At 34.1% G+C, this 26979-nt stretch overlaps 2 protein-coding genes and 1 long non-coding RNA gene across 4 annotated transcripts; all 3 read left to right on the top strand.

Moving 5' to 3' along the window:
- Positions 1–894: 894 nt before the first annotated feature.
- On the top strand, positions 895–3720 carry LOC147522150 (uncharacterized). The gene is made up of 5 exons (XR_015195035.1): positions 895–1110; positions 2182–2266; positions 2465–2613; positions 3443–3505; positions 3630–3720. It is a non-coding gene; the product is annotated as an uncharacterized LOC147522150 (long non-coding RNA).
- A 1310-nt stretch (positions 3721–5030) lies between these two features.
- LOC147522149 (ruBisCO large subunit-binding protein subunit beta-2-like) lies at positions 5031–8354 on the top strand. Of its 2 annotated transcripts, none has more exons than XR_015195033.1 (4): positions 5031–5094; positions 6432–6536; positions 6666–6758; positions 8279–8354. XR_015195033.1 is itself a non-coding variant. In XM_086559809.1 (4 exons), exons 1-4 carry the CDS (start codon positions 6282–6284, stop codon positions 8282–8284), a joined length of 264 nt encoding a protein of 87 aa, XP_086415935.1. In that variant the 5' UTR covers positions 5833–6281; the 3' UTR covers positions 8285–8354. The 2 variants fall into 2 exon arrangements, 1 of the variants encoding a protein (XP_086415935.1); XM_086559809.1 differs by lacking the exon at positions 5031–5094 and adding an exon at positions 5833–6341.
- Positions 8355–8488: 134 nt separating this feature from the next.
- LOC147522148 (3-hydroxy-3-methylglutaryl coenzyme A reductase 2-B-like) lies at positions 8489–10117 on the top strand. The gene is made up of 4 exons (XM_086559803.1): positions 8489–8603; positions 8736–8856; positions 9695–9876; positions 9988–10117. Exons 2-4 carry the CDS (start codon positions 8822–8824, stop codon positions 10035–10037), a joined length of 267 nt encoding a protein of 88 aa, XP_086415929.1. The 5' UTR covers positions 8489–8603; positions 8736–8821; the 3' UTR covers positions 10038–10117.
- The last annotated feature ends 16862 nt before the right edge of the window (positions 10118–26979 follow it).

The following is a 26979-nucleotide window of genomic DNA, read 5'->3' as shown; positions in this document are numbered from 1 at the left end:
TCGCGGATGTCACCACCTTTGGAGAAAAACAATAATTCATTCCTCAACTAGCAATGATCATGTGGAACCTCAGGTACTAATCCAATTATTGAACAAACTGAAAAGAAAGCATTAAATATGTTAATCTTGGTAGGATATAAAACACAGTAGTGAAGTAGAATGGTTTTGACTCCATTTATCTGTAACAACGATACATGCAGTGCAAATAAGTGTCATGCTGAGAATGTAGATGTGCTGACTCCTATAAACTTATATTTGTACACAAATTCTGAATAGAGTCTGCATCTTCTGATACATGACGACATGGCGTCCACTCTGAAAACAATAAGTATTGATTGTGTTCTTTTCTTTGTTTCAGATTGATTTTTTGGTTTTCCTTTTCTCAAAAGTCAAAACTAACATGTCTAGAAAACCCAATCTCTTACGATAATTAACTCCACATTTAGGTGATATAAATGTTACTATTTGAAAATCGTTTGACCCAATATTGGGACAGACAAATTTTTAGAGGGAAACATATATTGGTACCAATGACAATTTTATTTGATCAAGTATGTTAGTAGATAGTAATCTCTTTGAGATCCTTTGACATTTTCTTTTATTGTTTTTCAATCTTCACCGCCAGATAATCCAGCTTCAAAGGTGAACCTTTTTAAGTTTCCATATGGCGTCCAATTTAAGTGAAATAGTTATTTTTCCCTTTGCTTTGCAATCATTTACAATATGATATCATGTAGATAACTTAGTATTCTAGCTGCATACAAATTCAATACATATATTTACAACAATGGAAGCACTAAACTTACTTCCTTCTAGATTCTTTTGTTTGGTGGGATTGGGAAAGGTGGGAGAAAGAGCTAGACTGGATGGCTCTTCAGGGGTATTAACTGCCCCTGGCCTTTACGGGGCAAGAGGCCATATGGCAAAAAGTTTTCAAGGTGATATGGTTATCCACTTCAATTGTATTTTATCCATAATTTTGCGAGAGTCAGCCTCCAGCTTCATCTCCAAATCCACAGCCGAAGAACAATCATATCGCTCCGTCAGCGTGCCCTCTCCATCAATTCCGACATCCAAAAGCTCCGTTCATCTATTCCCCAGGGCCAAAAGGTACCACTCTCTGTTATCCCACCTCTCATTTTGCATGCCTGCCTGGCAACTAATAATTCTTTTTTCTTTTATAATTCTCCCAAAGCATTTAACTTGGGGTCCTCGCAACTCAATCAAATTTAGACTCTTCACAAGTTGTTGCTTGCTGTTGAAAATATAATAGGCTAGCATGGCTCTTTTTGAAGTTTGAATAATTTTTTTAATTAGCAATGTGTAGAATTGGAGTCAGTAGCTTGCACCGAGTCTTGGTGAGTAATTTGATAACTATACTGAAAGTTTGAATCCTATGTGTAGTTGACAATTTTTGAAAGAGTTAAAACTGTAGGGTTCTACGAATGTTCCATTTGAGCTGTTCAATACGCATGCAATCCAAACCAAAATAAAAAAACCATTCAAAGACACTTTGGTTCAGGCAAATACAAAGTAATATCTTGATTTTTGTTGCAAAACCATTACATTTTGATTAATGTTATTGAGAGTTGCATTGAAATATCTTGGAGGCTATTGAGAATGATATTTACTTGAATCTTAAACTGGGAGAGTAATCTAATTACACGGAGTATAATTTAGAAAATTTTCATTTGGATTTGGCTTTGGTTTTGTAGATTCTCAAGATTTTTATAATCAATGTAATCCGGGTATATAATAAACACCAATGATGATATGAAATAATGTATTTTCATCACAATGTTTTCATTAAAAAGGACAAGTATATGTTAAGAAATCTAAAAACTATAAATTGCCACTAAAGTGTTGACATCACAATGTATTGAGAATTTTCACTAAATATTATTATCTGATATCGAGTTCAAACTCTAAGGTGCATGATTCTATTTTGTATCCTTATGATAATGTGTTAGGTTGCCTATTGCAGGTTGAGTTATATAAGAGATTAATATGAGAAACTAGATAACCATGAGAAAAACAGATTATTCATGAGCAGGTGGAGCTGTATAGTAGGTAGAGTTGTTATATTTATTTTTCAATCAATAGCTTAATCCTTCAGTTAAAATGTTAATCGATCTTCTCGGTTAGAAGCTAACTAATTTTCTCTCTATGCTGAATGGTTAGCTGATTTTCTCTGTGTTCACAATGAAGACATTGACAAGTAGTGCACCATCAACCTCATGGAAGACAAAAGCCAACAAAATAATAGGTATTTGAGTTTGAGACTTCTTACTAGGTGAAACATTGATTTTGATTAAATTTAAGATTTTTTTGGGCCAATTGGTTTGTAATCAACAAAGAATTACCCAATACTAGATTTAGCAGTTACTGGGAAAATGATTAATGATAGTTGAGATTAAGATTAAGTGACATGGGCATTCTTGAACATTGTGATTTATTTTCTTAGAACATCATGGGATTGCTGAGAATCAACCAAAGATGCCAAAAAGTCATTGCATGTTTTACAATCCATCAATGGTACCTTCTCATTTTAGAGCAATTTGAGAGACGATAAACACACTGTTTTGGATCCAATTGATTGGCGCAACATGTGAGGTACCTTCTCATTTTTAAATGAATTGTTTATGTGGTTTTGGTTTGTTTCAGTAGTTGGCGGGTTAGTTGATTATGAGTTGTCATTTGGAAGCGCTTAATGTTGTTGCATGTCTATGTAGTAGTATGTTTGGTTGAGGAGCACTGTTTGTTGTACTATTATGTTGTAGTCATCAGATCACCATGTTTTAATGTTTTACAGAAAAGTGGGGGTGAACTTTACCATCCAAGTTTTAGGATGGGTGAGTACCTAGAGCAAGTTGCATGTAGAGTTAACACTTTATGGCTGTGATATTGTTAGTAATGAAAATTGTAAGTTGTGTGAATTTAAGAAGATTATATTGTCATGTGTAAGGTGTAGTATCAGTGATTGGTTTGGTTATCCAAATCTTGAACAAATGATCATCAATAAGATATTAACGTATTACAATTAATAATCATTGTCACCATGAAATTATCAAAATATTTGTTTTTGAATATTAAAAAAAATCTTTGTATGTTAGTTTCTTTAGAAAACGTGCATTATTAGAAATGCTTTTCAATGTGGTTACCACATCAATAAGCTACTCAACAATGGGTTTGAAAAGTAGCATGTTTAAAAGAAATTAAATAACGTGCCTAGACTTTACTTTATTAGTATTTTTTGTTTGTAGAAAAGGCTTTTCGTTGGACTTGATCTATCTTATGGTTCTATGTATCTCGAAAGGATCTTTAGCTTAGTAGAAGAGCGCTTGAGTGTGTTACTACATCTTAAGTGATTGTTAGAATGTCTCGCTGAATTTGTTTTAAATACGTTATTTTGAAACTCTGTTTTGCTTTCAATTATCTACAGCCAAGTCCTTTGATGTGGTAAAACCAGAAGAAACCATTCAATCGTTGCTCTCGCAATTCTCAGGTTGGTTTCATCAATTCTTATATATACCTATGTGGCTCTTATTCATTTCTCTTTCCTTTAGTGTTTCAATATTATATAATTATTATTTTATTTTCTTTGGTTTCACTTTGTTTGAGTAATACAGTAGATTGGATGCATGTTCAGTAGAAGGGGTTCGTAAGGACTAAGGGCATTTGATTAGTATCAGAATCTTCTCTGGGACAAAAGAGGAGGAGTGCTTGGTGAGTATGAAAAGTTATCAGGTTTTGGTTTGTTCCATTGCTCTTATTGTTTTCACGTGTTTTTTTTAACAATTCACGAAAGATAATGAAAGACACATCAAAGAGAGCAAACTGAGAGTCGTTCTCCTTAGTCGATCCCATTCTCCAGTATGAGTAATATCCTGTGATTTTTTCATTTTGTAATGTATAATATATTAGAGTACTAATATCTCTTATAGGAAATCATTATATAGAAGTTGGGTTTTTCCTTTTGGTAGGTTGCTATGGACATGAAAGTACTCAAGGATGTGCAGGAGTTGAAACAGGATGTCGAAGAGTTGAACGTAACTAAGGATGTGGATGATGGGAGAGTAGCTGAGGCTAAGGGGGAATCCAAGCTGGACAGGGATATTGAGGAGTTAAAGATTAAGCTAAGAAAAGTGGAGGCGAAGCTAAATAAGGTTTGTTAGTCATCCGCAGTAACATCTCATTTCTAAGTAAACTTATTAATGGGTGGCTTGAATTGGTTGGAGAAGTACAATATGAAATTCTGTTTCAAAGAACAAAGTAGATTTATTCTAGCTTATGCTTCTAGACTCTGTGTCCTTCTCATCCTCAACATTTGCAGTAACAATGGAGATTGTTATCAGTATACACTGCTTATGAGACACCATCTCAGCCAATATGTGCATTATATTAAGTATATCACCTATATGAAACACGACACTATCTTAAAAGCCTTTTTATGTTTTGATTGATTGTTGAAAGTGGTTACTCTAAGGTATTTTCTATTTGCGAATTATTTCTGGTAAGCCTACCTTTCCCTGGGAGGAACATGTTGTATGGGCAAACCGCCTCCATATTTTATCTCTATATATGCTGCATTGCACAGTGTTGCAGAGTATTGGTCCCTGTTGGTGCATGTTGCAATAACATAACTCACTTAACAGTTTTGTATGTGAAAGTCATTGAGAAACGTGGATTACTTTTGCAGGATGAAAGATAGTTACGAGGCTAAGAGAAGACAAGCGCATAGCTACTACAGAAAGGCAGAAGTTAATACCAGAACCAGTAAGTTGACTTCTTGATATCGTAGAATATTGTATTCCTAAAAAAATGAGTTATAAGTACGATTGCTTTTCCATGTTGATTGATGGTCTTATGCTCTATTATCGGAGAAAGAAAAAATTGATATTAAACTGAATAGTCTGAAATGTTTCATATCAAATTATTGCATCATCTGTTTTATATATATGACTTTTTTCTTTTTCTGTAAGTAGAAATGGAATACTTTGTGATTACATATTGCCTTTCCCATTGCAGGCAATATTGGAAACATAGATTGGTCGAAAAGAAATTCAAGTGAACTTTGAATGCAAATAAACAAAAGTATTCCATTTCCTCCTCAAACTAAAAATACTCCTCTCTCAAAGCAATCAAGTGAAATTGGCGGTTTTCAGTGTTTGAGATCATCATTATTTTCATTGTTTGCATTTTCAGGTCGTAAAATTATGAAAGAGTTTGAGATCATCATTGTTTTTAGTGTTTGCATTTTCAAGTTAAAATAAAAGAGGAAGACTATCGCCGAAAAACAAACAAAATGGGCAAAGGAATCTTAAGTTTACCTACGGTAGGTGCAATTTTTTAAGCTTATATTGGTACTTAGCTTATATAAAGAAGTGATTTTGGGCCTAAGTGGTGGATTGATTATCTTACGACAATGAACTGATTATTATATTTGAGACAACAAACTAGGTTCTTCAATATTACTCTGACAGTCCAATCTATTACTATATTATTATAATGAGATTATGATATGTAAATTTCTACTAAGAGAGATGCACTACATCATTCTATGTCAAAGAATAGATGAATGTAGGGAGATATAATGTTCATAGATTAAGACTTAGAGAGTGGCGGCATAGATGTTTGGTAGGACCAGTAAGAGAGCTCAGTAATGAGGAGTGTGATTTTTTTTTCTTTGTAAAAAACATGAATGTGTAATATACATTCATAAGAGTATTATTGATGGTGAACCATAAGGGTATTATTGATGGTGAGCCATTTTTTTGTCTTTGGTTTGAATATACTTTAGTAGTTTCTGTTACATGGGTCAGGGGTTAACAAGTTTATGACTACAGTAAAGGTATTTTATTTCATATATATGCATCGTTGGGTTAATAATGATAGGCTTCGATAGTGTGTAAACCTAAGTGCTTTTTTTATTGCATATGCGTGCAATAATGTGCTTAGTAACAACTTTTGCCTAATTGTTTTATTTTCTTTAAAATATGAGCTAATACTGACCAGAGCAATGCATTTGCAAAGAAAACTATTAACTAAGTGAGAATTGTATATGAGTTGATGGAATATATTGAATAAATAAAGACCACTAATCATGCTAGAAGTCCATATATTTCAAGCTAAATAGTTTTCGTATATATAATTTCATCTTAATTTCCTATATAGATTCTCGATTTTTCATACATTTTAAGAAATTCACAAGAAGAAAATGGCAAGTAGTGTGATGTGCTTGGTTATTATTTACAGGTCCTAATAGGGTTAGCAAGAAGAAAATGGTAGTGGCACTTTCAGATTTCAGTTTATCCATCTATATTTTGGTTGACATAATGCAGGTCCAAGTATTACAGTCCCTAGGACTCTTGAGTTAGCTGCTCCATAGGTTATTCTTTGAACTCAATTTGGTGTTGTCAATGATTTTTCAGGCAGCTGTTGAGGAAGGCATTGTAGTTGGTGGAGGGTGCACCCTGTTGAGACTTGCAACAAAGGTTGATGCTATCAGGGATACTCTTGATAACAAGGAGCAAAAGGTATATGTCGACATATACTTCTTTTGGACTTGAATAACTTTAGTTTACTTTTTCTTTCTCTGTGAAGGAATTATGCATTGTTTTGTTATATTACTTTGCACGGTGTTCATTATCATGGGCGGATGGTAGGTTGGGGCAGGTATTGTTAAAAGGGCCCTGAGCTATCCACTAAAGCTAATTGTCAAAAATTCTGGTGACAATGGAAGTGTGGTCATGGGGAGGGTAGCATTTCACCGGGTAAACTGAACAAGGATTTTATTATTGGTTTTGAATTTTAGTCGGTTTGTTCTACTTTGATGCTCGGGTGTCGATTTCACAACATCACAGTGTAAAGAAAAATAAACAAACATAAAAGTATTATACATCCTAATATCTCTTTATTCCTTTATGTTTTTCCACTGAGGATAACAAATTTGTTGTGTTCATTGTTTTTCAGTTGGTGCATCTTTAGTTTAATTTTATAGTCATTAAACACTTATATAATTTAGGATACATTGAACAACCCAACCTACACAATTTAGGATGATGAGTGTACTTGGTAGGTTGGGGAGAGTTAATATGGCTAACAGGATTTTCAAGATAGCGATTTTCATGAAATTATTGGTTATAAGATGATTCCAGTTGCACATGATGAAATAATTTCACTTACCACTATAATAGCCAAACATTACGCATTCACTTTCTATCAGCAATATAGAGGTAGGTACTTTGGTCTTATTCTTCTCACGAGTTGGCGAGAATGCTTATAAGTGATATTAGAGGGCCATGTCAACATAACTTTAAACAATGACACTTCTTAATTGTAAAGGAGGACAATTTCTTATATTATTATGTATGAAACCCCAAATCAAACTACATCAATCCCTTTGGATTGGAATATTGTAGGTTTTTACCGTTCACCTACTTCAGTTTTGAGTGGTAAGGTTAATTGCTTGCACCAACTTCTTTCTTTTGAACCCGTCTACTTTTGGGTTTTCCAATACGTTCATATACAGGGCCTATTACTTTGAATGAAACTAATGCATTATATGTTTTTGAATGAAACTAATGCATTATATGTTCCTCAATTTGAGAATCAATTTATCTGTTTTTGTATACTTTGAATACTGATATGTGGCACATGCCATGCTAAGTTACTTAGGGTTTGGTTATTACATAGCCTTAGGCTTAGGTTTTACCATATTTGAATATGCTTATGATCACACCGTCACAACATGCTTGCATATACACCATCCTGTATCACACCATGTTAATAGTAATCTTATACAAGTAGCTTCCAAATCTCAAGAAAATGGTTTCAAATCCACGATCCTTCAAAGTCTACTCCTTAAAGATTGTAGAAGGGGATGGTTTTTGGTTTATTATGTGTTTGCCACTGAAAAATTACCCTTAGCTTCTAAACTTCATAATGGCTCTTAATCTGGCTTGGGTCCTTATTGTTTGTCTTTAATAATGAGTGATTGATATGGTGGTTTTACTTGTAAGTAGACTGGATTTGTAGGGATTTTTTCAGTGTTTCACTATGATTGGTAGCTTGAATGTTGTATTTAGTAGATAATATTTTGTTACTTACAGATCTAATCAATAGCGTTATTTATGTTACATTTCATTTCCAACTAACCATTGCCATATTTCAGGTTGTGAGGTTGACTCTAATGATTATCAGGATTGACTTATTATGATTTTAGTTTATGATCCATGACTTGGAATATATCAATTAAATATCTATTAATTGCTTCCAGGGGTGACAAAATTTGCAAGAAGAAAATTAGATTGGTTTTTAACACTAGATCCATGAGAAGGTGGAGCTATATAGCAGATAGAGCTGTTATATCAATTTTAAGTCCATTTTAAGCTTTTAAGTCCATTTAGCATTTGTGTTTATGATATAATATACTTTATTTTTGTTATTTCAATTCTTTTGAAGATTGTGAACTGTAGTTGATTGGTTTAGGAGTTCTGCTAGGTAAAAATGGCAAGGAGTGATTTATAATAAGGAAAGCAGCTCTCTGGAGGTGGGGAAGAAGGAAGGTGAAACTTGAATTCCCTCACCGAAGAACCCCCATGGTTTGCTTCATTGAAATCTCCATCAACTTACAATTATTAGATAAAAAAGTTGGCAACTTAGTTCAGGTTTTATGTGCTTAGTTATTTGTTGACATATCCCAATCTAATTAAACTTTCTTACATTTCAAGCAGATTTCTCAGCACATTCTTCTTCATCGTCGTAGAAAAATCGTTGGTTTACACTAACAACCGGCTATGTAAGCAAATCAACACACCTTATGCCAATGGGGAGACAGATCCTTGGATGTGGCAGGTATCTGGATTACAACTTTGTCTTGATATTTACATTCACAGATTAATTTTTCGACCACATAATCTTTTCACATGATTAAATGTATATATCATAATAAAGGCTACATGAAATATTCAAGGTAATCCATGTACTTTGTATTCAAGTATTCAACTTACATATGAACAGTAGCATTGTATTTCAAACAAATCTCCCTTAGTAATATGCTCCTCGATTAACACCATTACAGATTTTTTTTTTTTTTACATTTTTAGTTAGTATTGAAGAGTAAATTAAACTAAGTTTTAACTATATTCCTCCAGCAAGTGATGGTGATTATGTTTTCAGTAGTTAAGCCATTTGTGTTTAAAATCATTATAGACCCATACATCATCTGACCTTCTCCTACAGTAATAAAACTTTAGAAATTTAGTTGTCTTTCAAGTAAAAATTTTCTAAACTATCAAAGAAATTTTGCAAATAGTAATAAATTTTAAAGATTGAAAGTTAATCGCAGTTTTTCTTCTTTACATCATTAACTCTCCCATCTCTTTCTTTTGCGAGGGTCTTCCATTTTCCATATATCGTCCACCTCTATATTGTATTATTATTATTATTTTTTTTTTTTTTTTTTTTAAGCTTTGCTTTGATATTTTATTTGTCCATTTTCCTATTTGATTCTTTTTTTGTTTAAGTTATTGAATAACTTTTGAATCTATTGCCCATGTCACTTTGGTTTTTCTATATTCTGATGGAATTGACTTGAATATCATTTACCTTTTTTGGAAGTTTGATATGAACCATCTCTTGCTAAATTTCGTTGTATTTACTTTGGGGATTGTCTGTGTTATGTTGTTTGCAGATCCAGTAGATTTGGAAGGTTCCAGGGTATTAAGTGTGTTGTTGCTGGTAAAAATCTTTATCTGATGTTCAGCTGCAACACTGGAGATGCAATGGGAATGCACATGGTCTCTAAAGGTGTTCAAAATGTAATGGACTTTCTTCAGAATGATTTCCCTGACATGGAAGTCATCAGCATCTCCGGTTAGATGCCACACACTTTTTAATTTGGCAAATGTAATTGACATTCTTGATTAACAAATTAAATGTTGGTGGATGCATTTTTTATTTGATATTTGGTTTTAAATTGGCTAGGAATTTCTGTTCAAACAAGAGGCTATGAACTGGATTGGATTGAAGGTTGAAGGCAGTCTTTTGTTTGCGAAACTATTATCAAAGTAGACGTGGTGAAGAAACCAAACAATTCTTTTTTTGTTTTTGTTTTAAGGAGTCTATTTTCCATGTTTGTTTCGGTGGGATGATTTTCTCTTTGTTGCTCTTCCTAAAGAACATCGTCACCGTCATCTTGCACATGCCCAATAACTTGGTGGTCATTAACCAGATACACCCTTTTAATTATTAGATTCATATGCTTATTTTCATATATTGGATATTGAACTTTTTACTGTAATGCATTTTGGGTATTGTTTTCAATTTAAATTGGTTATATTGGATGATTGAAGTATAGGTTTTGTGTTAATGAATTGATTTTAATGAGTATTTTAAAGATGGGTTTAACGTTAAATTAAATTAATTGAGCTGACTGGATGATTATGTAACACTACATAGAATTAGTTCATCACAATCTAATTGAAGCCAATGTGTTTGGATTTTATTTTCTTCTGTTGGATGCTTTTCTTATTGTATAATTTTGTCCGAGCACTAAGAGAAGTTTGTCTCGAGGTCTGTGAATCCCAATTTAAGAAGACTTTGGGCTTTAAAATGAGTAGATATCAATACATATATTATTTATTCAAGTGGACTTTGGGTTTTTGAGTCATTAGCTATCAACTGTCAATGTAGCAAGTCCGGCCACAGTATGTGATCGGAAATAGGATTTAAAATCTATGTGGGCAGGAAAGCATCAATAAAGTCTGTCTATTCAAACTCTCTTAAGAAAATTCAAAATCTCACAGGGCTAGAGGACGCACCATGGCACTGCAGAAACTTGCTTGCAGCCCATAAAAATATCTATAGGCCGGGATCAAACTCTCAAATACAACCATGTGTATTGAGAAGTAATTAAATGGTGCACCCGATGTAATGGCTAGCTTATCTCATTCCATAAAGGTTCTCATGAATGTACTATTCCTCCACTGGATAAAAGTCTAATTGATATTGTAACAAACAAAATTAATCGAATGATTTACATCAGGTTTTAATGCAGGCGAGGATTTGCCTAACCCTATTATTATTATTATTATTATTATTATATAGGGTCGATCTTAGAAGTACATACTTATTTTAAGTTAAAATAAGTATGTAAGTAAAACTTTACTTAGACAATGAATTCAAATGTAATATTTTGTCGATATGATATATTCACCATAAAGATCATCTCCACAAAATTTCAGCTAATTTGGAAACCTTTAACCTAGATAAAAATTGAGGTCATCTTTAAGAAAAAAATCTAACGGTTCAGAAATGTTGAGGTTTTGCAATCATATTTTATCTAAGTTAAAGGTTTACAAATGAGCTAAAATTTCTGTTGTATATACATATATTCCTGTTTTAGTTGGTATCAAATTGGAGAATGCAAAATGAGATGTATATATAAAGGAAAAGCACAAATCCAGTTGGAGCAAGCCGAAAGGGCTATATAATAATCAACATAGATGACAACTTGATCAAGGTAGATGACTATATTTGAAGTCATTGGACTTCAATGTACTTGCAAAAAATTGTTTTTAGTGCTATTAATCTTAATCGTTGGTTTAGATTTTCATTTCCTACTTTTATTGAAAGCGTATGACATTCTGTTGTAGTTAGTGGCATTCTGTTGTAGTTAGAGAAGTTTGTACGTGTATAATCATCTTTTACTTTTCACGAATATGTGAAGGTATATCAAATTTTTAACTCTCTTGGATCATTTCATTGAGCGTGGCCTAAGCTTTGTGCACTGAGTTCATAATGAAACTTATGTTGAGTTATTAGATATTGACTCAAGATTTTTGGAGTTCATACAAGTCATGTATAGATTGTAAATTGTTCATGATTTTGTGAATAAATGAAATTTTATTAAAGGAAAAGCACATAATCTACTGATTAATGGCTAATGTGTCATGTTTATAGCTTAACTACAAATACTTGCAAGTCTTTGAACAAAAAAATTATTTCATTTAACGACACCCGTTCAGTAAATTCGAAGAGAACCTATAAAACAATAAATAAATAAATAAAAAACAAACAAACATAGAAGACATGGGAAAAAACTTTACTAAAATTTGACAAGAAGACCTTCAAACAAAGCATTTTTCAAATATAAAGATATCTCTAATAACTAGAAACAATAAATATATAAAAAACACTAAGAATATGATATGATTTAAATATCCAAGTACTACTGCTATATGGTATACAAACTTTCACTCAATGAAGAAAGTATAGGATGCTTAAGTAGTTGTTTCTTATCTACAAAACCTTCACGATCAATTCCCAATTTACCCACCAACAACCTCCAAATTTTAGCATTGGATTTCTTTTCCGTGACAGATGAAAAAATGCAAGCTTCACATGCACATTCCATGTACATCAGCAAGCTTATCATGAACTTGGCAAACTAATGATGAGATCTCTGTTTTATGAGCACCACAAAATAAATGTCTATAAAATCTAGGTTTTTCATTTCCAAAAACATGATCAAGCCTTGAGCACAAAAGACATAGAATTTTCAATTGATAGAAATGAGCAAATTTTGTTACCAAGTATGAGAACACAACATTAACGAATAGTACAAAAATAAACAACCACTCAAGGACACCAATAGATAAACCAGTCGTAAACCCCTCAGAATACATCAATACTTTGACAGATTGAACTCTTCGCGTAGCCATTCCCAGCACAAATGCTTTAGAAATCAATCAAGAGATGAAAAACCTATAAATTTACCCACCAACAACCTATAAATTTCAGCATTGGATTTCTTTTCCGTGACAGATGAAAAATCTTACTTTACACATTACATGTACATCAACAAGCTTATCATGAACTTGGCAACGAGCTAACGATAGCAAGTTAGGAAACTATAAAAAACGAGAGCGAGTTCAAGGGATATTGGGAAAATAAAAATACCTTTAAGAGCGACTGAATTTACTTTTTCGCTAAAGTCAACTGAAGATAGATACTCAAGAGATATGTTAACTCATTTGCTTTCTTTAAAAAATAAGAGTGAGAATACACGTGTGGAAATTAGAGATACAAGTGGTGAAAGTGAGACCACGTATTAAATATACTAATGGGCTAAGAATTAAGCCAACCTTTATCATAAAACCCATTAAAAAAATGAAAATTAAAAGACAACCTAAAATTTGGACATCTTAATACAATAAGGCCCATTGATACAAAAAAAAACTTTTGTCTAACAAATTATTAACACTGAGAACTTTGATAAATTAATTTACTTTCTGAGTTTCAATAGAGTTTAGAAGTAAGATTTTTGATACGTAATAAAAAACAAATGAAAAAATTTATTTAAAAAAGGTCCCCGTTCGTTGAACGGGTCCAAAAATCTAGTTTAGATTAATAAGTCGTGCTTTTTGAAAGTAGAGGTCAAATTAAATGAAAAAAAAAAAAAAAAAAAGTCTACAAGTTGATCACTAAGTTGATAGTTATTTCTAAAAAAAAATTAGGCAACATCATCGATATGGACAATCCAGTCACAATCTACATTTATAACTATACCATTATCTAATTCTAATTATATACATAAAAGAATTAAGATTTCCAATACTCTATCATCTGAAGATATCCAATGGTTGATGATTGGTTTTGATCTCTAGTTCTGGTGGGGTTATTGCCGTTAAAGGTTGAAAACGAAAATTCTCGAAAATGTTTTTCTAACAACTTTGGACGCTTAGATCTCCTTTTTTATTCGGTGTATGGTTCTGAAAATTTCCAGTGTTGATGTAGTTAACCGATGTTAAAGTTAGTTAAAAACTCTTTTTTACATGAATCTAATGATTTTCTAAACTTAGTATCTCCGAGATGCAGTGTTGTTTTTTCATGATATCTGAAATTCGGAATTTTTTGCGCATCATTCAATTGATGGGATTCATGGCGGCAATTTCGTTGGAAAAACCATTAAGTCGTTTTTTAGACTTCTATCTTTTCACTCTCTTGTGGGTGACAAGTTTTCACAAGTCAACTTGCTGAGTCAGAATTTAAAATTCTGAGTTTTGAAACCGATTCCATATACAAATCTCTTAGCAGCAAGTCCAATGGGGCTATATGGGCTGCTAAAGGCAAATATAGCATCCCAATCACAAAAATGTCATTCTAATGGGGCTGTTAAAAGGGTCTTAAATTTAGAAGGAGTTAAAAACCCAGCCAAAATTAAGACCTTCGCTAGCAGCTGCTATAATAAGTTCGGGAGACGGACAACATAGTTTATGCCATCCGTGTGTTAAATTTCGACCGGCGGCAGAAACTGTGCCGTTAGTCTAAAAAAAAATTCAACTTAAGTTATAAAATAATAGACGGACGGTATCATTTAGCACTTCAAAACATAAAACGTGATTGGATTGGTTTTTTTATTTTGGGGTGCCAAATTTGGCTGGACAAGCTAAAAAACTTATGTGAACACCTTTTAGCAGCCCAATTTAGCAGCTCTCCATTGAACTTGCTCTTCAGCCCAATATCCAACATGAGCAGTCGTCGAGGGGTCTTCTACAAGGAGCAAGGCCCAAAATATCGCCGATATATCGTCGATATATATCATTTTTTGGTACACCGACATCGATATATCCGATATATATCCACCGAATATTGAATTCTTTTTTTTCTGATATAAAATTTTATATCGCCGATATAACTGATATTTACGATATATATCGTTTGACTTTTTGACCATTTTTTAATATAAATATTCGATATTTTTTATATTTTATGATATTTTTTTATCGATATTTCTGATATTTCTAATATTTTAGATAGTTTGGACTTTGGACATCGAAATATTCACCGAATTCGATATTTTGGCCTTGACAAAGAGACCTTTATCTCCCTTCTTGTTTATCTTGAGTTTGAGTGAAGAGGTTTTGAGCCGCGGTCTCAATGAATTTTTTAGTTCGGGAAGAATTGGTTATTTCAAAACTAGAAAAAGTTGTACCCCGTCACAGACTTAGTCTATGCAGACGATTTCTAGTTTTTTTTAATGGTGCAAAATCTTGAGTGAAAGGTGGCGAAGAATATGAAAGATGTTATGACCAATTACTCAATTAAAACAAAAGCGGTTGTTTTATACATCTTATCATCCATTAATTCCGCCACTGGTATCCCTACGTGCACTCTTCATTTATTTATCCTGGAGCTCGAATTTCTTAGGGCAAAGTTAAGACTGTTTACTTTGACAAATTGGTTGAGCGGGTAAAGCAGAAGCTTGCAGGCTGGAAAAATAAGTTGACATCACAAGGCGGTCGTCTAATATGAACCCGGCATGTCCTCCAATCAATGCCAATTAATCTCATGTCATCTTAGGTGGTGCCTCAATCTGTGTTGCGGCGGTTGGAAGAAGTATTTCCTATATATGAAGGTGGTTTACATTTGAGATCTTTGGAAGATGTTAAAAAGGCTTGGAATGTCGTCACCAAGAATTCCATGTGAGATGTTTATTTTAAACAAAAGTACTCTGTAGGTAGTTTTCCTCTTTCTGATGTGTTAATATGATGGAGGTTGTAGAGGAACACTCTTCATGGTGCATTGGTGGAGGTGAAGTGGATTTTTGGTCGTCAAACTGGATGGGTTGTGGAACAATAAAAGAGATGGACAATATGAACACTAATCAGGCTATTCTTATTAAAGACATCTGCTATCGGGGCTATTGGCATTGGGAGCTACTTAATGCCTCTATTTATGATGGGCTAAGAAGACAAATAGAGTTATTGTTGCCAAGTGCCAACGCTTTTTGATGAAAGGGATGTTAGATCTTGGTCACTGACACCGTAATTTTTTCTACGGAAGGTTTAAAGATATGCTTACAACATGATTATAAGCATTAATTCATTAATTGTTGAAGTGGATTCCCAAATTATTCTTGGTTGGTTTTATCTTTTATGGCGGAAAAGGCCCTCCTTGGTTTCTTAAGCGCACATGGTCGATTGTTTTAGAGATGGCGAATAATTTGGATGCTACTTTTCTCCAATGTATATGTGCACTTGTGACTGCTCTATCACTGTTCATTGAACTGATCCTGGGTAAAGTAGGTTGAGGGTCGTACAAGTAGCGATAACTCGATAAGAGTAGGGTGCACGTCAGCAGCACCGGTGTAACAATGTTTTTCTTGATCTTCAAACTTAAAAATGTCAATTCTAACTTACTGGCGAGCCATACATGTGTTACTAGTTTTCGAACCCGTCCTACGAACGGGTGCCGTTATATTAAATTATTGTACTTAATTTTTAATGTGGGTGATTCTTTTTCTTCTCCACTTCGGTTATATAACTGTTATCCACATGTTCTATGTAGAGCTATTAGATATAAATATTATATTGGTTTTGTGGGCGGTTTTTGTCTTCTCCAATTGGGTTGAATCTGTTATCCACATGTTCTATGTAGAGTTATGAGATATGAATATTATATTGGCTTTCACTAAATTTTTTATATGATTCATATGAATATCATTAATCAGTATATCTCTCACGTTGAAGAAAGAGATGCCGAAATAACCTTAAGTTGAAATAGCTGTCACGTAATATTGCTTCAATCTAGTTATTAGAGAATGATACTGGGCTACACTATGAATAAATTATGATCAAGCATTTAGTAATGTTTTGTTGCTGTTTAGCAAAAAAGTGTTAATCTTTTCAAGTTTACATCCATTATCAGCTATATTTGGTGGGTTTATGTAAAGGAATTGGGAAATAAGTGATTGTGGACAAAGTAAAGGTGTAAATTGAAGGTGGTCGGAAACTGTAGGATTTGATGAGAAAAGTTATCCTGGGTTGCATTATCCCACAACTCTTTTGTTGTACATAGAACTTGTTGTTGATTGGACATAATGTTATTTTTCAGTCTTTTAATGTAAATGGTGTAAATTCATAAAATTTTGTAATGGCAGAAAGTAAAAGCAAACAACAGCTTCGCAGAAGAAATGTTATCAATGCATCTCTGTTGCTATTTCTGATTATGTATTAATCTTATGGGATAACGCGATGTAGAAGAGACAATAACTGATTTTCATATTTCACTTTTTCAAGTTAATTGAAGCTTTCATTTCCTCTTTCTATGCATGTTTCATTGTTCGTTTCTATGATAAAATAGAATATGAAGTAAGGAAACCAACATGAATATTTTGTGTGCCGTGGCACTTACCTTATCACCTTGCTGAAATTATTGGCCTCACTGTGTTGATGAACTTGGCTTGAGGTTTTATAAGGAATGGTGAATTTATAAGGAAGAGCGGGAATAATCTGATGTATTTTAGGCAATTGTTAGCTCCTTGTGTATTATAAACATAGTTATTGGTGGTTTGATATACTTTTACGCCTATCTTTCTACTTGCTTTACGTTTGCCTATGGAGCAAAAGAAGTATGCATTACTCGTGTCATTTGCCAACAGGGCATAATTTTGCACTTGGGAGCAGCATTACTATTTTCCTTTCTATATTGGTACTCGAGTACAATCTTGCAAGCATTGGGCCTAAGCGTAGATATAGTTGATCAAACCCAGATATTTGCACGCGCCATGCTCCTTCAATTCTATGCTTCTGCTCTGAATTTGGCAATGCAGAGGTTTCTTCAAGCACATTGTACACAAAACCTTGGCTAAAAAATAATTACATTTATTACTAAAGATATGATTCCATATATGTAAAAATGTTTGATAAGTCATCTCATCTCCAAGATTGAACATATAATTACATAGAGATAATCATAACTCTACCATTCTCTCTTTATAATTGCCTTTAGATAATCAATATCTTCTTTTCGGACTCAAATTTCTTCTTCCGAATTTGTATGCACCGATTTCTAAGTGTGTCGCTTCTTTTCTTTAATCTTAAGTTTGTTGCAATCTAAAAGCATAGTATTCTCTCATGCTAATATTTTTTTCTTTTTCCAACTACTGCATTGTTTCTATATGGAATGTCAAGTCGGTATCCATCTTCAGCATGGGGGAACAAAAGTGGATAATGTATTGCCATGAAACTTGGAAGCAATTCGTTGATTCTCTTTAAGCCAAATCCTTTCTTGTCCACAATAACATCTTTGTGCTCGTTAAATTCATCACCATTGCCAACGATTAGACAAGCTATCTCTTTTGATGATGGCAAATTATAAAGTCTCCCATCTTTTTGTCTTCTATTAATCAATTGTATCTTTGGCGCCGGGCCACATGACATTCTTTAAATCTATCTCTTGCCATTCTATAAGTCTTGCTGAGTTCATTGGTAACATTCAACATATTAATCAATCCTTAAACAATGCTAGAATCTAAAGCATATTTTGGATTCCTCTTAACAATTTTCTTACTAAGAGAGTTCAACCTGTGGGTGACTTCATTTTAGTATCATGTATGTACAACCTGTGCAAACCTTGAACGTATTCTTCACCGAAGCAATGTTCCAATTTTGTGGTAATTTTGCCCTTTTATTTTACAAACAAAGGGTGCCTTTCCATCATTAATCGAGCTCAACTTGTCCACCAAGAGATGTGAACGCGAACATTGAGTTGTAAATGCCGATGTTTTCTATGTAATTTAACGATTTTGACCCTCCATTGCAATCCAAAAGATTCTTCAAAAAATCTGGAGTATCTTTTAGAAGAGGCAATTGAACCTTTCCATTCTGACAACATATGGAAAATTTAGGATTAATAGGTTTTTTGCTCCTATCATTCCTTTCTTCGCATACGCATACAATAGCTCCACAATGAGAACATATGGATGTTGGACATCCAAAATCCAAAGGCTCAAAACAACTTCCTGCAAAACAAAAAGTTAATTAAAATTAAAGAATTTTATTATAATAAGAACATAAAGCATTGTTGTATGAAGATTACTTTTATGTGAGACATCTATTCCACGTGAAATGGAAACTTCAGTTTCATTGTCCACTTCAATGTCGGAATCAGATCCACTCATTTGTGATAGGTAATCATCATCACTTTCATCGTGAATGCAATTATCGTTTCCAATGATCTTCAAATTCAACATATCTTTTCGTTTAGCTCTATTTATTTTAGCTTCTTCTTCACTTGTTCCGGGTATAAATACTGTTTAAAAAATAATAATATGTCATTTAATAAAGTATTTGATGGTATAAGAACAGTAAATTGAATACATAAGAATAAAATATTTACCAATACGTTTCATTCTACTAAGACGATTAGATTTATAACTTCTCTTCTATGTTTTCCTCCTCTGTTTTATTTTTGACTGGGGTAGACTTTGTAGTTGTTGTTCTTCTAACTGATACTTGATGCTAACCTGAAATTTAAGAGTAATATTAGTGTGATGAACATATAAAGTACTTGTCATAATCATTGTAAGTTAAAGACATACTTTCTTGTGAAGGAACAATGTCACCAGAAGTTTCTTCCATATTATTAGGCTTGGTCTTCTTTGGAAAAATTTGAATCTCTACTTGAATTTCATCTGAATCTTTCTCTGCATTAATGAGTGCTTTTCTTTTCAACTTAGCACGCATGTTGCAAAACCAAGTAACTATGTTCTTTTCTGAAACATTACCGTGTTGATTTAGTTCATCTTTCAAATTGTTAATCATCTCCTTATTTGGACTTCCATTGAATTGATCAAATACTTGATGCAGTTTTTCAAGTTGGATTGTTATTGGTGTTCATCGCTTTTCACAGTATAAATTCTCGTCAACCTAAATCATGTAGAACGAATATCTGCCGAAGCCCGGAAACAAAAGGAATCGATTAACTCATAAGCAACCAAATGTGATGGGTGGATCGGCGCGATTAGTGATAACCAAAGTTGACCAACGACTATTAGGACATCTAGCACAGCTTTGCCGTGTCGAGCAATGGAATATGGTGTCCCTCACACTCATGCTTTGCGCTTGAGTATACTAACAATAACTGATAAGTTAGCATATATGAGTGCTTAGTCAATGCACACAAAAGCATGTAATATAATATTGAGGAGCAGTGAACATTATCCGAGTAACTGGTTGCTGTCCAGTGATGAGCTGCAACAAACCTACCGTGGGTGTGAACTGTGAATACAATAAAACTCTGGATAAACTGAACATGAATTCGATGTATTGGGGAAAATAATTCAAAAGTTTCTATTTTCATTTTCATTTTTTCTTTGTCGTATTAAATCTCCGAATGGAATATGGAGTTCGTCCTGTTGGTGAGAAGATAAATTTGAGGTATTAATTGTTCATCTCTACAGGCCTGACGGTAAGCCGTGTGTTGAGACTAAAGAATTTGATCTTGTCATCTTGACCGCAACATGCTAATTGCTGCTGTTGAAGAACGTTATAGAGATGCCGATATTTATCTAACCCATGCTCTTTTTACTATGCCTATTATCAGTGTAGTATGAGTTCTGTACACTATCTAAGACCCAAAAGAAAATAGTTTTTTTTATGTGAGATAAGGAAAAGAATTATTTTGTGGTGATGGTGCCAAGTCTCGTTTTTTTTGGTACAGCTTTGTTTGGGTTGGTCGAACCCCATCTTGAAATCAAGGTATCGTGTAATTGTTATTATTTAGCATTCATTGGTATCGTTAGAGAAATTTGTTCTTTCTCTCCTTGGGTGAGGATGCATTAATTAAACTTGTATGAAATAAGAAAAGCTAGATACAGAAAGTGTCAAGTTTGAAACTTAGTATTCGCAGGGTTAGCGTGACTCTGAACATGTACTTCGCAAGCTTGAGATATACCTCTCCAACCATGGGGCAAGAAACTGGAGATTGCTCTTTAGATATGTCGTTATTTAGAAAAGAGGTTTCTCATGTTCATGCTTTAATTCTATAGTTTTAGTCAAGAATATTGATCCAGCTTTGAGTTCTTTTTATTTGTTTGTCTCTTGTGCATATTTGCCTCCATGGACATACGTTCTCTTCTAGCTTTTAAGAAGTTAACGATGAAATTCTTTCACTTAGAATCATAGAGGATAATTTTTTGGTGGACGTCATGGGGGTTTGGATCCTGATTTTCCAATAAGTGCTTGCTAGTTTGTTGTTGGGGTGATGGTGGTGTTCAGAGTGGTGAAAGCTTTTGCAGGAAGCAACAAATAATTCTTCTTATGTACCAAAAAATATGTACTAACAATAAAAATTCAAGACAAAGATTTTCCAAATAATTTTTCCTTCTTATTATTACCAGGGGAAAAAAATACTAACCTTCAGTGGAAGGAATTTGGAGTCCTTTCAAAGATGGTGTACCAGGGAAAAACCTTCAGTCCAGGAAGAAAAAACGAACTTTCAGTGGCAGGTATTCGTAAACCTTTCAATGATAGTGTATGCTTCGTGAATATTGATGTGTTTTCTTATGATTTCTTTGGTTTTTGTTTAATGCTTCCTGAATATTGATGTCTTTATATAGATTTTAATATGACAGCAGTTGTGTAGCATAAGAATTCTGTCGTTGATCCATTAACTAATCCATATCTATTAACTAATCTATATCTAATAATTAATACATCCATACCAAAATGTCCAGCAGTCTAGTCATCTAATTACAAAGTAAACGTGCCAAAGGCCAAATTTTAAAAGGAAATCACTACACCATGAATGAGACTATTTTGAGAAAAGTAAAACACCACAGAGCATGGGACAAATACTGACCTGGGAAAATATTAGGACCCTCAAATCTCGTTCTTTCAGCTTTGGAAGTAGCTTATCCAAAAGAACCATTTTCCCTTTGGTGGAGGGAGGGAGGGGGGATAAATTGGAAGTAAGTTGATTGATCATTAAATCCCAATAAATCCAAAGAAAGATTACGAAAATAAGATATACCTACACTTGGTAATAAGATGGTCTCCTCAGAAGATATAAGGAGGGCGATTATAAGGAGGGCGGGCTCGGCACCTTGGAATAGATATGGATGGTTACAACATTTACGGCTGCATAGCTATATTCAAAAGACGTTTACACTCTCCACCAAAGATTAACAACCTCAAGATCCTTCGCAACAAAGCTCGGTAAAAACTACTTACGCAATTGGGACATCCCTACCTTAAGTATTGTTTCCTTTTTAGGGGGTAAACCTTTCTCAACATCAGACTTTAATCTTCGGAAGAGGGATAAATTGGAAGTAAGTTGATTGATCATTAAATCCCAATAAATCCAGAAGCATTACAAAAATAAGATATACTTGCACTGGTAATAAGATGGTCTCCCTCGTTATAAGGAGGGGCGTATAAGGAGGCCAGCCTCAGCTCATTGGAATAGATATGGATGGTTACAATATTTACGGCTGCATAGCTATATTCGAAGAAGACGTTTACGCTCTCCATCGGATTAACAACCTCAAGATCCTTACTCGAACAAAACTTCGGTAAAACTGCTTCAATTGGGACATCCCTACCTTAAGTATTGTTTTCCTTTTTAGGGGTAAACCTTTCTCAACATCGGACTTTAATCTTCGGAGGAGAAATGGACGAAGGACCTTCAAGAAGCTAATGAAAAGTTGTTGAGTCAACTAAAGTCAACAAAATGTTTATCGCTTGCAATGCGGGTAGAAGTTTTACCTTGTGAAGTTGTTGAACAACTTCTTGGCGGGTCATTTTCGCCGGATATTTGGAACCATTCATCAAAAGTTTCCATGAGAACTAAAAAATCTTCTAAGTAAAAAATTAAGCGAGAGACCATAGCTCATGAAGATTATTCTCATCCAAAAAATAAAGCATCGTCAACATCAAAATAATACAGAACACTGGGACAAAATGAAAAAGTGGTTTTCTATTATCTATTGTGTATCAGGAAGAAGGTAACTGGAACCGATAGGAATATAGAGACACATGATGGTCGTCCTCTACATGATGGAAATACCCAATGGAACCACTTTTACGTGGAGTTTTATTTTTTACTTTCCAAATCGGTAAAGTGTGTAAGTATTAGATAGATTATGTGACCAGTTGCAGAATGAGGTATCCTACATACATCATCAATCTTAACTTCGGAAGTAAACATACATTATGTTCCTACCACTGAAACAGTGCTAGGGGAAGTTCTAGCTCAACATGACAATACTCGCAAAAAAATATCAATGAGTTTGTACTGAACTTCATCAATCGATTTCCAGCCCTTAAATTTCCTCGCGAGGATATATCTCACACATAATGAAGTAATATATTAATGCAAGCATAGCCTTGTTATAGTTGATGCATACGACATAGAGCCCATTAGGTGCAACCATTAAAGGAAAAAGGATGCATAAATCCATAAATCCCGTCATAGAAAGAAGATTTGTTTGCATCTAGGTAACCCAAATGCTAACAAAAAAATCAATTACGGGTTTCGTTTGAATGGTTAGAAAAGGCACTCCAGTAACACTACATCACCCACAGAATATTTCACTTTAACTGTAGCAGTATCCAAATCAAGCTCTCTTTGATAAGATTTGACATCGTATGCAACATGGGAATCATCAAATTCTAGCCTGAGATCGCCTAGAGGCTAGTAGACCTTATAGAAAGAGAGAGTGATGAATCAACTGATAGTGAAATGAGAAAGAGGTTCATGCAGATGTATCCATTATTCGATGATATCTATATAATATACAACACGTCTATGTCTAGTACATAATTATAAGATCCATCCAATAGATTTAGATATATATAAAACCTTACACATTTGCATTTGCTTTATACCGTAATTCAATTGTTGTAAGAAAAATGAAGCATATGTTAGTTTTGTTAGGCCTAATGCATTTGACTTTGGTTCTTTATCCAAAAATATCAAAGATGTGTTAAAGGTCAAGCTCTAAACACATAGAACTTCGAGTAGCAAGCCCCCGTGGACTCGTGTATCCCTTCAAGGGAACTAAGATAATCTTGATATCCCAAAAGATGGTGATGAAATTTTGTACAATTGGAATTTATTTTTCAAACATCAATAAAACTGGTAGGGACTTGCCTCCCCTAATCCTAGATGGGAAAAGCTTATGAGGTCCATAGTTTCTATGGTTAGGTGTGGTCATAATAGGTATGCTCGCTCTTGGTGAATGCGTAAAAAATGTAAAGTTCAACAAAGATGTGAACCATAAATGACACATATCTTGGTTAAGTCGGAAATACCTCATCAGCTTACATGTTTCTATTTTCACATGATACATCGGTCTTCCTTTTTATGGTCGACAACTTCAAAAAAAATTCATTGACAACCATGGTGCCGAATCTGTTGTAACAAAGTGATGCATTTAGTCGAGCATCAATCAATTGAATTAAGTGTCACTGCTAGCTAATAGCATAGGCACTTATTGAAAAAAAAAACTTGGTATGAGTAGAATTATACCTGAAGAATATATGAGTAGAATGACCAAGACAATTTATTATATTCCTATTAGTCTCGACGGTGTTCAGTCCCCATCCAGAATCACCCTTGGGAAGTAGGAGTGGATACTGCATCAGGAGCAAATTGTAAAATTCCAATCTTGTGTCTACACAATAATCTCTCTTTATCCCAAAAGTAGGAGTTTGTGTCTGCACAATAATCTCTCTTTATCCCATATATAATCATTGGATCTTCTCCAACCAAAATTGCTGCGACTTGAGTCAAATCAGATTCTCTTTAATTTTAATCAAAAGTCTGCAATTGTACAAATCTTCTTGCATTGATGGGAGAAGAAAGATTGGGTGGTAGAGAAGAGAGTGGGAGAGAGAGATCGGTTAAGTATGAGAGAGTCGGGTTTTGTTGGGTTTCCATTTTGAGTTTGAGTGTATTAAGTTTGAAATTGGAAATTGCATACCCAATCAATCATCAAATTGTGGGAACTTCAATTCGTTTTGGCAATGGTGCAGTTCATCCTTGCATGATAAATTTTAGGTTTATTTACTAACCTGCAGGGATGAAAGATTAAAAACATAAGTTATAGAAACACCGATTGTCAAAAAATTAAAAAAATACCTCGCTGGATGGAAAATCGATTCGCTACATCCTATGAGACCATGAGTGTGTGAAGTGTGATAACCCTCTGACCTCCTAAATCCAACCCACCCCCACCCAAGGCGCCCTCCCATTTTCCTTATCTGGTATATATTTGACTTCCAACGTCTCTACAACAAAAGCGAACCTAGAATGAGTAACTCACCATCTATATATTTTCAATTCTTTTGTTTCTTTTTAAAAATATCTTCCTTTATTTTATTGTTTTGAGGGCCCTGAGAGCTCGAAACTCCATCAAGTCAATCATGTTGCTTTTCCAGGATAAACTCATGCAAATCAATGGAAGTTAAAGTTTTGGATCCATGTGAGGTGTGTAACTATATCTTGGGTTTTTCTAGTGTCGAGTTCTAACTTCTATTATTTCGGCCTCAAAACCTTTGTTGTATTTTAGTGCTATGTGTTTGTACTTCGTCATGCATGCAGCTCGAGTGTCAATCAAAACGTAAATCGTTTCTTAAGTTCATAAAACTTTTCTAGCATTTCTTTTGCTCATTGAAATGAAGGTTTATGCCTCGTGACTCCTTTGAGGCTAACCTTCACTTCAAGGAAGCACTCGATCTCAAGACTTGGAAGCTTTTACTTAATATTTTCTAAAACAAAGAAAAGTGGACTTCATGGGCAAAATGCAGATAAGGGTTGGGATGCAAAAAAAAAAAATTAGGCATGCATAAAGAATTGACCACACTAATTCATGAAAATATATACCCGAAGTAATGAAAGATCAAGCTGTGTCGGTGATAATATTCCGGCTACAAAAGCATCTCCAAAGACCGGTAGTGTCTACAACATCCACCTTTAAACCTTTTACCCCGCCGTTGAAATCCTTGTACAAAGAAGAAACAGAAATGATATTGTGAACTGATGGAATTGTTTCCTCGTGGTACGAGAGAACATGACCTTCAATACTATAACACCATATATGGTTCAAAAGAATATTTCCATGTCTTTACTTTAGTGTAATATCTGCAACCATCCGGGCCCCTCGATTACAAGAAGCAATTTTAGATCCGGATGGAATAGTTTACGGACAACCTGCATCATCATATCTTCTTTGCCTTTTGTTAAAAAGGAAATCTCTTCTTTACTAATCTGGTTGAGAATCAAAACAATCGAGGCGATATTAATTGACAATTGTCTAAATCATCGTAAAAGAATCCGCTCTAAATAGAGGGAATGACAGATACCGTGGTACCGGGCTTTCTCTTAAATCCGGTTTGTCCGTTTACTGACATGTTATATAGTGTCTTGGCGAACTTATATAGTGTCATATGTAAGCTGCCGCGAAGAAGTTAATAAGCGTAAATTAAAAAGTTGTTTAAGACACTATATAAACTGCCCCACGAACATGTCCGTTTAAGAGAAAGCCTGCCGTAGTACATTCATAGGGTGTTTAGTTGAAATATGTGGATGACTACCTTAATTATGTCAGCAGTATCCCATATGCTCAGGATTCCTTCTCTGGCACTTTCTGCAGATGGCCATAATGGAAGCCTAAGATTGGGATCATAGGACAAAAGCACTCCAGCCTCTTTTGCAGCTTTTTTGCAGCAATGTGGGCCGACTTGCATGGTTCTGTAATCAGACTTATAGAACCATAGTGGAATATTTTTGCCTGTCATCACAGAATTAGTTACCTTGTTACTGATGAAAAAGTTTAAGAGATATAAATCTAAAGAGTGGAAAGGTTTAATCTTGAATTCAAAAGACAGTTAGATATTAGACACATTCTACCCATTATTACACTTCAAACAAAAAATATTTACATACCTTGGTGATGATGTCAAGGTCAAGTTCGGATTCTTGAAGAAGCATATCAGCACTTGGGTTCCGGAAAAACATGAATTCACGCTCCCCGTCGTCCCTCAATGTGACAAAAGCTAAAGCAGTTCGGGCACCAGGATCAAAACCCAATCCTTTATTGTTCACATTATTCTCCTTTAGAATATCAGCAAGCATATATCCAAACTCATCGTCACCAACCTGTGTGCGGTTCACGAACAAAATGCAAAC

Source organism: Coptis chinensis, chromosome 1 (genome assembly GCF_015680905.1).
Source record: "Coptis chinensis isolate HL-2020 chromosome 1, ASM1568090v1, whole genome shotgun sequence".
NCBI lineage: Eukaryota > Viridiplantae > Streptophyta > Magnoliopsida > Ranunculales > Ranunculaceae > Coptis > Coptis chinensis.
The sequence above is the reverse complement of the archived record's forward strand: the minus strand, read 5'-3'. Positions and strand labels throughout refer to the sequence as shown.